Genomic DNA, 15,454 nt, shown 5'->3' on the forward strand with positions numbered 1-15,454 from the left:
AAATGAGAAAATGTCTGCACACTCCAAGCAGGAGGTTGAATTCCATTCAACTTGTTGATTTTTTTCCACTATTTTCCTTCTTTCAAAACCATATCATGCCAAAACCACAGTACCTTCTCCTGGATACACTGTAGGCTAGATTCTGCCTATTCCTTTAATCACTCAAAGGCATGAATTGACTTTTGCCAATCTTGGTTAAATTTGAATGAGTGCACAACTGATCTAAAAGTAACATGGGTGAATCAATCCTCCCTGACCACCAAAATTAACATAGAGTGAGTAATGATTTCATCTATACCGAGAAATTAGTATAGTAGAGCCCTGAACCAAAGTTATTCTTTAAGAAAGAAAGAAAAAAAAAAAATGTTCCCCCTACAATATTCCCAAGTCTTCTTTAGGCCACAAGAGAGCTGTTAAGTAAAACCCAGAAACGATGGAGAAACCTTTTTTAAGTGGGTGTTAGCAGATGTTAGCCAAGCAAATACTTTAAAATAATAAAATTAAATTCAGGGGTGCTCCATTAATGTTTTCGCCAGACAACTAATACAGACCCCAGACGGCTCCTGGCCAACATTAAGGACGTTAGATGTATTTGTTAAAAGGTTGGTGCCGTGCGAGAGGCCAGAATCCAAATAGTGTTCAGCCAAAACAGTGGTTAAGCTACCATTTGCAGATGATGGGAACCAAACGCCTGGCTAAGCTTTTCACTTGTAGTCTTTTATTTAATTCTCACAACAACCTCATTACAGCGTTATCATTTTCCTTCCCATTTTACAGATGAGCAAACTGAGCTTTCAAACAGTTAACATCTCAATTCACTGTTCTACAGATATCACTTGGCAGTATATGAACCCAAATCAAAGCCCACGCCTTTATCCACAAACATCATACTTCTGGGTGCTTCACCATGGCTGACGTTTCCTGGGAAATAATTAAGTGTCGATGAAATAAAATGCTTGGGCCATTAGACCCCCTATTATTTGTTTGTGGAAACATCTGTCTCCCTTGGCAAATACCTGAGGTTTAGACATAATTTCATAGTTTGGTCTAGAGAATTAGAACTTCCAGAATTATGAAAGCTTGGTGATCAAAAGGGACCACCTGCTGAGACAGCCTCTGCCTTCTGTAAGACACAGAACCCCCTCCCACCCCCAGAAAACTCAGGGGATCAAAAGAATGTTCCTTTTCTCATGATCATGACTTGGTCTTCCAGCCAAGAGACCATGCACCCTTACTTCCCCTTTTAGAAAGACTTTTTTCCCCGTGCTTGAGAGGAATGGAAGCATCTATAATTTATATATATATATAAGAAAGGAAAATATTAATCAGCGGGAAGCTGAGTTTCTTAGGACTGAACATTTTTGGGTGATAACTGTCATAAATGCTCATTTGCAGAACATGTTACTCCAACAATAAAGGTTAGGATAAAAACAAATCCTAACTATACAATTGATTAAATAAATTAATAAATGAACTAAATTAAATGCTACCTGCTTCCTTATAGATTTTTCAATGTCCCTTTTAACATATAGCACTAGAACTAGATATATTACTTTGAAAGCATTCAGAGAGCAAGAAGATAACAGAATCAATTCCTCTCTTGTTTTTCATACTCTAAGCTTCTACTACTGACTTCTAAGATTGATTAACTTTATCATGAAACTGACGGATCATAGCTATAGTGATTGGAGAAAGCCATTAATATATCTAGCATTTCAATGTGCGGTATCTCTAAGCCCCCCTTCTCCACCCTGCTCATATGTGGTTTTCCACATCAGATAACTTGTCATTTTAACCTCTGAGATCGTTTTGAAATCTGTCATCAACTAATCCTTTAGAAATTCCTACACTCTTTTAACATCTCCAGTTCTCGCTGGAGTTAATAACAGACTGACAAACTTCAGAGGAGGAGGGTGGAGTGGGGGTGGGGGGGGGAGATAAACCAAAGAACTTAATATGCATGTAACCAATGGACATAGACAACAATGCTTAAGGGGGGGAGGGGAAGGAGGAGGGTGTCTGGGGGCAAAAAGTCAGTAAAAAAATAATACAAGTAATGAAGAGGACAGATAAAATTTAAGTCATCTGTACTCAACGCAGCACTGATGTCATGAGCGACAAGACGATTCCAGCTTTCTGTCCGGATCCCTGTCACATTCACTTAGCCAACTACGTCCTCCAGGTGGATCGTAATAAGTATTAAATTAAAAGCTCATTTTATTATTTATTCTCCTTTCAGGCTGAAGAACTGTTACCCAGACAAGCTAAGATGGTATCAGATGAAACATTTTCAGCTAGTACTGTTTCCTACCTCTCTTCTATTTGTGATTCTTATTAAGAAGATTGTTTTACATCCTCATTTGATTGGGTAGTTTTTAATGAATCCTTGTAATGACTCACCTTCTGTTTCTTTCTTCTCACATTAGCCCAGGTGTCTTCCAGCTTGTTCCCCAACTCTGCAATGACTTTCCAGGTAGCTGTGTGTACCCTAAGTGTATCTCCTGCTAACACGCATTTTATTACCATAATCAGACCTTAGGCTTGTAGACCTGTGTTTCCCTGGGTACTGGCTCTGTCTTCCTCTTCTGTTGTTGCTCTGGATCTAATGGGACTCACGATTTCTTTCCTAGACTCGGGCTTTCAGTCCTTCTTGACTACACTGGCAAGGCTCGGCTAGTCTTTCAAGTTTGGGCTAATGTTTCTCCAAATAATCGCACACAGACCACTTGCAGCAGAGACGCTGTTTCAAAAGAGCTGGGACTGGGCCCAGGGAGCTGTATTTTTAACGTGCAATATGTACAATTTTTATGAACATTAAATTTTGGATACCCCAAACAGTACAGTTTCGTTCTTCCTGGTTCTGGAGACATAGTCCTCTGTTCTTCATTATAGAGTCATCATGTAAGTATTTCAAGCCATTCTGCAGAACAAAAACATCCTTCTTTTTGATAATCTGCGAGTGGAAGTAGGAGATATTTTATACCTAACACCTCTAATCCTCGAAAGCACTCCACAGGTCATATATTCAGAGAAAACCAGGGGTTTACTCAAGGTTACCTAGATTACGGATAGCACAGGATTTAAACCAAAGTCAGCTGGACCCCAGTGCACGAGATGATTGCAACATAACGAGCCTTCCCACTTAACTGTTTCCTCTTGGCTATAATGGAGACCAGATAAGGACTGAAATACTGGAAAGGAGAAGATAAACAGCCAATACAGGGTGGAGAAAAGGAGCCTGAGGGTAGACAAATGGGGAGAACAGAGCAAGCCCACCCCAGCACACTCCCAGATGGAAATGGAGGTCTGCGTATGGGCTGGAAACACCCGCCAGGGAGCACTAGGGAGAGATGTGAGACCTTATGAGGAACAAGGAGAATTCAAGCAACTTAAGGGAGAGTAAGTTCAGCCTGTCCCCAAAGCCTCAAGCATGGTGAGCCAGTTCCAAGATGGCTATAATCAGATACTGGTCTTTAAAGGTGCTCATTTTTTTAAAGTGTGTTTTTATTGATATTTTAGAGAGAGAGGAAGAGAGAGGGAAAGAGGAACATCAATCGGCTGCCTCCTGCACACACCGGTTGGGGATTGAGCCCACAACCCAGACACGTGCCCTGACAGGAATCGAACCCCGGGGATCTTTCGGTGCATGGGAAGACGCCCAACCAACTCAGCCATACTGGCCAGGGCTAAAGGTCCTCTTAAGGAACATGCTTTGGCCCTGGCCGGTTTGGCTCAGCTGTTGGAGTGTTGGCTTGCGGACCACAGAGTCCCAGGTTCGGTTCCCATTAGGGGCACGTACCAAAAAAAAAGGAACATGCTTTGTGTGCATGACACCCACAAATTAGGCATTCATATTTAGGGAACTGCAGAAAGAATAAATTGGTTTATTGGAAACATTTAGGGAACTGATCATTTGAATCTTTTAACTGGTTGATTTAAATAAAAGAAAACATGCAAAGAAACAGGTTAGAAGAATTCAATATTCAATTTAATTCTTACTATTTTCTCTTTCATTTGTTGAACATTTACTGACTGCCTATTATGTACTTGGCGTTAAGGTAGGTGCTGGGGCATTCTTTTCAGTTAGATTGTTTAGTAATTGTGGAGTGAATATATGAATGAATGAATGAATTAATGGATGGTTTAACAGCAATTAGAATTAGAGAAAATGAATAATGCTGAGGTGGAGATCTTGACTAGCTCTCTGCAAATATCTTGGCCCTTTCTGACGACTGTCCAGAGACTGAAATCTTACATTCGAGGCCAGGGAGTTTACAGGGAAGCTGTGATATCCCTGAGGGGTCCCCTGGCCACCAGGGGAGAAGATCCTGTGCCAAGGACAGTTTCTACTCCCCAAACCCCTCTTCTAGACAGGCAAGAAGATCACACACAGCTGAGGCACGACCTTGTGACAAAAGCTACCTGCAGAAAGTTACCAACAGAATTCCAGTGCTTTAAAACACAGGGTAGCGTGTTTATTTACGCGTAACCTTCTCACACATCCTATCCGACAAGCTGAACACTAAAGAGCTCAATACTGAGCAACTGTAATTACCGTAACGTAAAAAATAACTAGTGTCTCTTTTTCACAGACTAAAATAAACACTTGTTTTTTTTGTTTGTTTGTTTTGCTTTTTACAGTGTAATTCAATAAGAACAAGCTCACTGTGTCTTTTAAAGAAAGGCAAGAGCTATTGTTGTGCTGGACGTGGGGATGGCGTTACCGTGCACGTGCAGTTGAAGGTGCTGCTGGGCTTCCCCGGCCGCGTTGGTGGCCACACACGTGTATCTCCCAGCATCTTCCATCAGCACTCTGGCAACCTGCAGCACTCGACCAGAAGACTGTATCTAATTGGGAGCAGAAAGCAGGGCAGCATTTGGTACTTTACGCTTGGCCTTGCAAACCTTTGCGGAAATAGACAAACTCAATTAACTTTGTAATATCTAATTCTCGTTTTATGCCAGTATCTTAATTTTCTCTTAAAAGATGAGAGCCAGATCCCTTCATCGTGCACAAGGAAAGAGACTCATTTGATTAAAAGAGCTTTTCTTATTCATTGCAAAACACAAAATAACCCAAGGCCAGCCGGCTGGTGGAGTCACAAAAGCTCCCTGAGTAAGACTTGAGTGCTATGAGTTACGGGATTAAAATTTAAGCTATTTGAGAAAACATGGTCACATTTATCTAACACTTCATAAACAGTTTTAAAACAACAATCTTTTTTGATTAAAGGGTCATGGGGGCCAGAAAAACAATAACAATTATAAAATGTAATGAATGGAAATGCAGATAAATGTCTTCCTGTTTTTCTTTACTTCCCTCTTTGCAACTCATTGAAACTGGCCTCCACCATTCCGGAACTGGCAAGTCAGCGGTGATTTTGTGAAACTGTTTATTCAGAGGGTACCAGTAACTTCCAAGGGCAGAGTCCAGCAGCCTAGGTAGTGAGCTCTGCTCTCTTCTCCAGCATTTGGCATTATTGACTGACCACCTTTTCCGTGAATCACTCTGCGTCCTGGGTACTGAAGGCAGTGTTTTCCCTAAGCTCTCTTTCTCTGACTTCCTTAGATGACTTTACAGAATCTGCTTCTTCCTCCTGTCCCATAGAGAGGAAACTTAATTTTCTGATAGTTTTCAGCCAAACCCTTGGCTTCAGGGAAGAATCCTGTGCAGACTCCTAAATTTACAGCATTGGCCTCACCTTCCTCCTGAGCTCAGCACTTGTGGTTCCAGTTTATCTGCTGGACGGGTTAGTGCACGACACTGAGCGTGTCCAAAACAAAGCTCATAACTTCCCTGCATCTCTAAAGCTGCTTCCTGCTGCATGCTTCCCATCTTGTGAAATGGCACCCTCTTCTCCCCATCGTCTGGGTTTTGGAGCCCACGATGACTCTCCGATTAATTACACCACTCCATGTTTCTCAGATCCCCTGTTTTCCATTCTCACAGGCCCTGTGTGACTATAATAGCTTAATTTATATTCCAGTGTCTCCAGCCTCCCAAACCGTTAATCTATCTTGCGTACCGTTGCCAGGATAATTTGTCCACAATGCCAATCTGATCCTTTTACCAGTTCTCCCTCAAAACTCATCCATGGCTCCCTGCTTTGCCCAGAATGAAATCCCAACTCAGCACAGCCCTCCAGGGTTACCACATTCTGACCCCAAATGATCTTCTCTCCATACACTGCCATGTGAATGCTCACTCTCCAGCCAGACTGTGCTAAACATGTTAACAGCACACTTACATGTTTACATTCACTTCTGGACTTTTGCACATGGCCTTTAAATGTCGTCATTTCTTGTGACACTGAACTCGGCCAGTTCTCTCTCCAATTTCTTACTCGTTAGTCTCCCCGTGGTGTAACTCAGCTGTGACCACAGTTTCAAATATCATCTGTGTGTCAGCATCTCCAGCCAGACCTCTCCTTTGAGCTACAGGACCACATACTCAATGGTCTGCCTGACATTCTCACTAGTTTATTTCAAAGCCAAATCAACTCTGCAAAGTCTAAAACTCAAATCACAGTTTCCCCCCTCAAATGTGTCCTCCTTCAGAGACTCCGATCTCACTGAACAGCACGACAATCTAGGCATCTGTGTCGGTTAGATTCCTAATGGGCTGTCCTTGACACTTCCCTCTCCCACCTTTCATAACAATCTGTCACGGAGCCCTAACGATATAACCAATAAACAAATCTCAAATAGATCCATGTATCCTCATCTCCACGGCCCGCATGTGAATCCAAGTTTCTATCTTCCCCATCTCTTCGACAAATAAGTCCTAATTGATTTCCACATATCTACTTTGGATGTTTCAATTCATTCTCCAAAAGGGGCCTACGGATCTACTTAAAATGCAAACCTGATCATGTCTCTCCTCTCATAAAACCCTTCAAAGATCTCATAGCTAAAAATAAAATAAAATCATTACTATTACGTACATGCCTTCTACCGGTCTCCCATAATACCACCTCGTCCTTGCTCTCTGTTCCTCACGCCACTGGCTGGTGTTCAGGTCCTCCAGCGGTGTTATCCTCTCCCTACCTGAAGCTGTTTGCCTCTGTACATCATCACTGACATACCCTACAGTTCTCTTCCATTAATTCACCCACTTAACTCCTATGTGTTCATCAGATCTCTGCTCAGAGGCTTTCTCCGTACATTACTCTCATGCTTAAAGGCTTTTCTCATTATCTGTTGTCTTACCTCTCTATATTTTCTCTGAAAATTACTCATTCCACTTTGCAATTATACTTTTGTATGATTATGTGATGTCTCTTTCCAGTAAACAGTTGCCTACCTGCACTATGTTTGAAGGCTACACACTGAATCTTTCACTAGCCACAGTGTAAGACTCGTTCCATTGGATTTAGAATAGGAATAATAAATGAGCAGATAGCCACCATTTGTACTGAGAAAAGAACTCAGCGCATCCCTCATTTTGAAAAGCGACGTTCCTGCACACATTAATCAGTTAATTTGAATCTAGTAGCAGTATCTATTAACTGGATTTTAAATGCATTATTTAAATTATCTATGCTTGAAATCTATCTATCTAGCTATCTATCTGGTCAAAAAATGAGATACATTTATATGCCAGGGACTATATTCAGGATAAAGGATAGAGAAGTGAATGTATTCACAGAGATTGAATCTCTGCCCTCTTGCAGCTTACAAACTAGTTAAAATGTGTTTTTCAAGACATTTCAGTTGGGTTTCTATAGCTGTGACTTTACCTTAATCTTAGTTTACGGTGAACATAGTGGGGTTACTCTTAGGATTGATGAATACTCTTCATCCATAAAACACCAGTTTTTCAATAGTTAAAGACAGTCATAAATCAAAATAATAAAAGTACTAACTAATAGAGTAAAAACTGATATTATTGTTAAGGTTATTAGTCTTTAATGAATTCTATTCTTCAAATAAAAATATTAAGTTAAATTCTAAAAAATGCTAAAGAAAACATATTGTTTCAATAAATTGTCTGCAAAATCCATACAACAGGAGAACCTACAATTAGGAGAGAATGTGATACTCCAGGAAGATCTATGTTGCTCTCTCTCTTGGGCTCCCTAATATACTTACTTTGAGGTTTCCTTGGGCAGTGTTCACAGGCTGACCATCTTTTAACCATGTAAGGGAGGGATTGGGAATGCCGTTGGCTATGCACTGTAAGGTGATGGGCTTGTATTTCACTACGGCTCTCTCAGACAGGCCTGAGGATTTGATTGTCGGTGGAACTAGATTCAGGAGAAGAAGAAAATAGGAAGAAAGGCAGAAAGGGAAGGAGAGTGAGGGGAAACAAAACAACCATAATCAGTGGGGTCAAACACTTAAATCTCTATATACAAAAATCTGAAACTTTCAAAATGTAAACGAGCCCTGGCTGGTTTGGCTCAACAGTTAGAGCATCAGCCCAAGGATCAAAGGGTCCAGGGTTGATTCCCAGTCAAAGGCACGTACCTGGGTTGCAGGTTCAATCCCCAGCCCTGGTCTGGTCTGGGTCATGTGGGATGCAACCAATCGCTGTGTCTCTCTCACATCAATGTTTCTCTCTCTCTCTCTCTTCCCTTCACTCCCTCCTTCCACTCTATCTAAAATCAATGGAAAAATATCCTTGGGTGAGGATTAACAACAACAACAAAAAAAATGTAAGCAAAAAGTGAAATAATTTTCTACTATGTGCTTAATTTATATTTTAGTGATTACTTATTTCTTAATTATAAATCTCAAATTCTCCAGGGAATAAGTAAAATGTATTTGTAGCAACTGCAATCCACATGTTTGTCTGGCTTGCACCTTTTGGTGTGTTTTCCCAGTATACTACGAGCCTCCCTTTCTCAAGAACTCCCTCATTCAATCAGGTGAGTTTCTGGTACCCATATTTCTAGTGCCTGACTCTGCCCCCAGGAAGGCTGATTGAACCCAGCATGGGAACTTGATTTAAGCTGGCCCTGCCGATACCCTCCCTCCAAAATGGGAATTGAGACTGAGAAACAGGACAGCTATATTCCATCATGGCACTGAAAAGGCAGGAAAAACACAGCCCACTTAGACAGAGGGGAAAATGAACTTGACATTCATAGAAACCTCTGCAGTGACTTCCAAATGGCTCTCCAGTTTCTCGTTCCACTCCCTTCTTCCCAAACTCTGCTGCCAAGAGAGACATAATAACCTGGCAGAACGTCGCTGCTGTCATTACAGTAATGGTTTTAACACTGTTGTGCCAGTTTCGTGTATGCCCTGGATCCGGCATAACATCCTCAGCTCCCATTTCTGGAAACGACTTGATTCACACTCCCTCCCGTTTTGGCTAAACCCTTCGGTGCGAACACAGCCCTTTCTTTTCCTTGGACTTTGCCGCCTGCCTCTTCATCGTGTTTGGTCTCATTCCTCAAACCCTGGCATTCCATGCAGAATACACGGCCTAACATTCGACCTCTGTCTAGATTCATTCACACGGTACCCTTGGGTGGGTCTCCCTGTTAACCACGTGACTTACAATCTATGATTATTTAACTCAAATCCACTTTCTTTCCATTACTTCCCACAACTCAAGATTTATCCAGAGCCGAAATCTGAACTCGACAAGGGAACAATGCAGACATTAATTCTAAATGTAATGCTCTTGTCCCTTCTCCAGCCTACCGTGGACAGTCACTTCAAACTCCTTCTTGTGGCTGCCAGCAGGGTTGGCTGCCACACACCGATAAAGGCCTGTGTCTGACACCTGGGCCTGGGCAATGACCAGTTTCCGTCCATTCAGTAAAGTCTTGAATCCATCCCTTTCATCGATCAGCTGGCCATCCTTCAGCCACCTAGAGAAACAAGGCAAAGAAAGTGAGGAGATAGATTTTGAATAATTAAGTTCCTGGAAAATATGTGTGTGTGTGTGTATTCATACACAGGGTGAGGCAAAAGTAGGTTTACTATTGTTTGTATGGAAAACAATATAATAATTAATAATACTAACATAATAATAAACTCTGTTTTGCTTACCCACAACTGTAAACCTACTTTTACCCACCCTGCATGTGTGTGTATATGTGTGTGTGTGTGTGTGTGTGTGTGTGTATGTATGTATATGGAACTAGATTTTTTTATATATTAGATTTTTATATACATACATATATAAATTCTCAATTATGCATTTGCCTTATTTCCTATTTACTCACTTTATAAAATAAACTGTGCACTAGGGAAAAGCCAGTAAGAAACCTGGTCTAACACAGAAGCTGGCATGTTGTTGGAACCCAGGACCTATGTGTTGAGTTCTTCATTCTTCCATTAATGTCAAGTTACAAAACGAGGCAAATGCCTGCCCCTAAATATTATTCACTTGAAATGTTTAAATCATATTAACTAGCAAAATGAACACAATCCTAAAACATCTGTAAAATAAAACTCTGAAATTATATCATGTTCTGTGTTGCATTTCTTATGAGTTACCACTTCCATATAGTTTTATATTCATAAGTGAACATATTTTATTCCCTTAGTTGACTGTTCATAATTGCATACCCTATGGCACCTTGGAAATGAAAGACAAGTATGCAAGAAATGCTCCGTGGATGAAAGAATGGGAAAAAGGAACTGGTAACCATATATGCATGTTAACTGTTTCCCTAATATGTCCGGAACATTTCTTTTTACTTGTTCATTAGACATTTCAGGCCCCGGGAAGAGTTAACAGATACTGCTTAATAGTCTGTCTCTATAAACTGAAAATGTAATTTCTAAGAGCATAAATGGAATTCCTCTAATTGAACAGATTTAAGGTCCCTGTGAGTATCAAGTAAATGTTGCCCTGTATATAGTGTACGTTTTTAAAAAGAGGAATATAAAGAATGTCATTTTATACAACCACTTGTTAGTGACACAGGACCTCTTTCAAGATAGCTCCAAAACACTCACGCAAAGAAGTGGGAGGTATTTAGAAGACATACCAAAACCCTTACATGATTGTTGGTGGGGGAGAGCCTGTCACTTGACAATCGAGCTCCAGTAAGTTATTAACCATCACTATGAAGTAAGATGTTTCATCTCCTCCTTCCACAGTCGGTGGCACTAGAAAACAACAGAGAGGTAACATGCAGTAACATAAACACAACAAAAAAATACGCCACCCCTTGAAGCAGCACTAAGCTGCAGTTTAGAACACTGGTAAGTATCGCAGTAATTGATACATGAAGGGGATCTGAAATGTCAAATACATTTTACCGTACACACACACTTGCCAGGGTCACGAATGTACTTTTGGCATAACTACAGATTTTTCTCAATTAATCTAGCACCATGGTGTTACGGATGCCATCTGAATATAAAGATGATTCATATTTTACATTGCTTATTTTCATAAGAATAAGAGAAGGGAACCTCAAAAATTGGGCCTCTTTGATTTAGAATGACGTGAGACAGGGTTGCAAGGCGACTTCGAATAGCACAGTGCCCAGGACAGAAGGCCGTGTTTCCACTCACTGCAATCAGATGTTGTCATGGATGTGAAACGCACCTACGTACTCACAAACACACAGCATTATCAAAGCCAGCGGGAGATTCTGTGAGTTTTTAGATCTCGGGACTCGGGCGATAAATCCGCCACCCAGTAACGTGCTGTCTGGTGCTGAACAGAAAACGAAACCTTCTCCAAGATCATTTTAATGCCGCATGACCAAAAAGTAGCTTTAATAAACCAGTCAGGTTCGGCGATGAATCGGAGAATCCAGGTAGTGGCATCCTTATTTACCTAAGACATCAACGTCGTATTTGATTTCCTTTTCTCCTGCCACACTGGTAGCCACACACACGTACTGCCCCCGATCCCCTTCCAGGGCGCTGGTGATCTCCAGTTTCTTCCCGCCGGCCTCTATTCGGATGTTGTCACCGGCTTTCACGGGGACGCCGTCTTTTAGCCAAGTGAGAACTGGCGGGGGGTTGCCCGCAGCCCTGCACTCCAGCGTCAGTGAATGAGCAACCACCACTTGCTTATTCAGAGGCACAGCCGCGTCACCTTCAATCACGGGAGGAACTACGAGGAAAACAAAGTATGTCAGACAATTCTTTGAATCCTAATGTCCACCTCCGGCTAGGCTGTTGAGGAAGGAATTTCTTGGTTCAGCTGAACTACAACTATTCTAAATATTCTGGGATACTCTGTACTGTGCCTAGCTTCTGAAGGGCAGGTAGCAGAGAAGGATCTTAGTCCCAACAACTACTTTACCTTCTGCATAAAAAACAAATGGTTTGGCCCTGGCCGGTTTGGCTCAGCGGTTAGAGCGTCGGCCTGCGGTACAGAGAGACCCCGTTCGGTTCCCGCTAAGGGCACGTACCTCGGTTGCAGTTTGTCCCCGGCCCTGGTTGGTCGTGCGGGTGGCAGCCACTCGATGTGTCCCTTCACGTCGATGTTTTTCTCTCTCTCTCTCTCTCTTCCTCTCTCCCCCTCCCACTCTATCTGTACAAAAAAATGGAAAAATATCCTCGGGTGAGGATAAAAAAAAAAAAACAACAAAAAAAACAAACAAAAAAACCCAAAATGGTTTGGTAGCCCCAAGTGCCACGGGAAAATGGTTGGCCAAATGAATAAATTGCTTCCTCCTAATGGTAGCTTCCCCCCCACCACCACCCGAGGACATTTTTCCATTTTTTTGTTCAGATAGAGTGGGAGGGAGAGAGAAAGAGAGAAACATCGACGTGAAAGGGACACATCGAGTGGCTGCCACCCGCACGACCCAACCAGGCCCGGGGAAAAACTGTAACCGAGGTACGTGCCCTTAGTGGGAACCGAACCCGGGTCTCTCTGGACTGCAGGCCGACACTCTAACCACTGTGCCAAACAGGCCAGGGCTAATGGTAGCTTTTAAAAATATATTTCCAAATCATGGGGCAAATTACTCTAATTCCTACCCATGCATATTAAAATACCAGGACATCATTAATTGATTAATTTTTTTCCCAATATGTTTAATTTTTTTAGAGAGAGAGGAAGGGAGAGAGAGATAGAAACCTCGATGTGAGAGAGAAACATTGATTGGCCGCCTCCTGCATGCCCCCTCCTGGGGATCAAGCCCATAACTGGGCATGTGCCCTGACCAGGAATCGAACCTGGACCTCTCAGTCCACGGGACCATGCTCAATCCACTGAGCCACACTGGCCGGGCCACCAGGACTTTATTAATGAATGAACTGGAAGTTGGCATATTAGAAAATATAGCTAGAAAGAGAGGTGATGAAGGCACGTGTTTTTCCTTACCATAAACATCCACGTGGAACGATTTTTCAGCAGTTCCAGCAACATTGCTTACGTGACACGTATAGGTTGTTGAATCAGAGACCTGGGCTCGAGGGATATGAAGAAATTGCCCTTTATCAATATACAGGGCTTGCGAGCTGGATATGATTGGCTGGCCATCCTTATACCATGTAATAGCAGGCACCGGAAGTCCCCGGGTTTCACACTCCAGTTTTATTATGCTGTTGATCAATGTTGCTATTTCCGTGGTGACATTCCCTCCTTTAATACTTGGTGGAACTACAAAGGATTTCCGAACAGAAACAAGTTTTCTAAGCATTAGCATCTGCATAAAATCTTAAATGCTATAGATGTTTACATAAATATAAATGAAAGATATTTAGACGCCTGTGATTTATCTACTGATAATTAATCGCCTGTTTTGTCCATCTTTATCACCCTCTTTTGGGGTTTCAGATTTCAGCAGAAGCAGAAAGTCACAGCTTTGGTTTCAGGGGTTCATTCCAGTCCAACAGATCATATTACAGCACTAAGAACGTTACATTTAGCAAACAAAGCTACACACGGCTTAAAGTAGATATCAATATGTTTGCGATCAGGCCAAGGGAGCAAACATGTCAGATGTGGTACAACTCCATGCTCTGTCCTCAAGAAATGCTAAAGATCGAAGTGGTTTCAGAACCAGCTACCGGCAATAGCTGTGGAGTCTTTAACTTCTGCTTCTTACTTTTTATTTTTGAACTGCCAGGACTTCATTCACTGGACTTTACTCATCTAATTGGCTACATGTGTATCTTCCATAACTCAGCAACCACACGCCTGGCCTCTCACACCACGGGGACGGCGCTGGGGAAAAACAAGTGGGTCACACTGCTACGTGTTCTGAAGCGGTCACTCCAGGATTGTGCTACAACTGCAACAATTTAAAAGAAACCAAATGGCTTGTGCCTGAGTTCAGTGCCTTCATATTATTTTATTACGCTTTTATTTTAAAACAGGATATTCTGTGGAATGTTTTTCTTATGGTGGGACTAGAGTTATGGGTTTGGGGGAGAAAGGTCACAGAGGTAAAGTACCTTTCTCAATCAAGGGTATGTACTTGCAGCATGACTTGTCACTGATGCTGTTAACCTTGACAGTCTGGTCAAGGCAGTTTTTGTCAGGTTTCTCCAGTGTAGAGTTGCTTTCTTTGGAAAAGAATCACTCTTCCCAGCGCATACATATGGGATAGGGAGTTATGTTCTACATCCTTCAGAGGGGAATACCTATATAATTTATTTGGAATCTTCTATATGGGAGATTTGTCTTTCCTCTCCAAATTATTTATCTATGCAATCAATTATGTACATCAATATGGACTAATGAAAACTTAATTTATACTTTGAGTTATAATCTAATACTACATTATTCGTTTGGTTGTTCAAATTGTTTCAGTTTTGCCCATTGGAAGCTATTTCAGTTGACTCCTGTGTCGCTTTGACATGCTCATGTCATTTTATTATTTTAGTACTTTCATACTTTCTAGTCCCACTACATGCTCCAGGCTCACCTTGTGTATACCTGTACCTGACCTAGAAGTGATCTCTCCAGGAAGCCTTGATTCGTTTTAGTGGAGAAGGGTATTAGACAATAAGATCTGGCTGCTGAGTAGAGTACTTCAATATTTTCTGATAATGATTCTTAGAACTAGTTCACAGTGACAAACGTTCATATACACACATTTTTTCTCACAAATAATCTCAGATGAGGTATATACATGGCCCTTGACAAATTGACAGGTGTTACTGATATTACTTAGTTTTTTATTGTTGTTGTTGTTTATTTGAGGACTTAGTGCTAAGTCTGAAGAAACTGAAGAATGAGCCTCTAAGAATAGCCTGTATGAAAAAACTACAAACAAAAATTATTTTCAAAGAAGTTGAAAAAACACTAATCCATTATAATCTGAAATGGAATCTACTAAGATGCATTAAAACCGATGGCAGTAAAAATATGGGTGGGGCAGAAAAAGGCTTAGACGAATTTACAAAGCTTAGTAAAATATAAGGTTTCATAAGTCAATCTTTATTCTTTGTATTATTCATTAGCAAGCACTTTGTGCAAAATATTCGTTATTGAACCAATAGGGTTCATTATGTGTTTTATTGGCTCTTATGACTTTAAACATCATCAGTTCCATATTTTTTTTTCAGAAGTAGA

At 41.3% G+C, this 15,454-nt stretch overlaps 1 protein-coding gene across 1 annotated transcript in view; it reads right to left on the minus strand.

The window, feature by feature from the left end:
- HMCN1 (hemicentin 1) overlaps positions 1-15,454 on the minus strand; it is a 427,446-nt gene that overhangs the window by 159,481 nt on the left and 252,511 nt on the right. The window contains exons 31-36 of the mRNA XM_036272178.1: positions 13,256-13,534; positions 11,753-12,034; positions 10,965-11,073; positions 9,655-9,824; positions 8,092-8,246; positions 4,725-4,848 (exon numbers count right to left, since the gene is read on the minus strand). Of these exons, the coding sequence (XP_036128071.1) occupies positions 4,725-4,848; positions 8,092-8,246; positions 9,655-9,824; positions 10,965-11,073; positions 11,753-12,034; positions 13,256-13,534 (1,119 nt within the window). The remainder of the gene's footprint in view (positions 1-4,724; positions 4,849-8,091; positions 8,247-9,654; positions 9,825-10,964; positions 11,074-11,752; positions 12,035-13,255; positions 13,535-15,454) is intronic.

Source organism: Molossus molossus, unplaced genomic scaffold (assembly GCF_014108415.1).
Source record: "Molossus molossus isolate mMolMol1 unplaced genomic scaffold, mMolMol1.p scaffold_m16_p_20, whole genome shotgun sequence".
In the NCBI taxonomy this organism is placed as follows: Eukaryota; Metazoa; Chordata; class Mammalia; order Chiroptera; family Molossidae; genus Molossus; species Molossus molossus.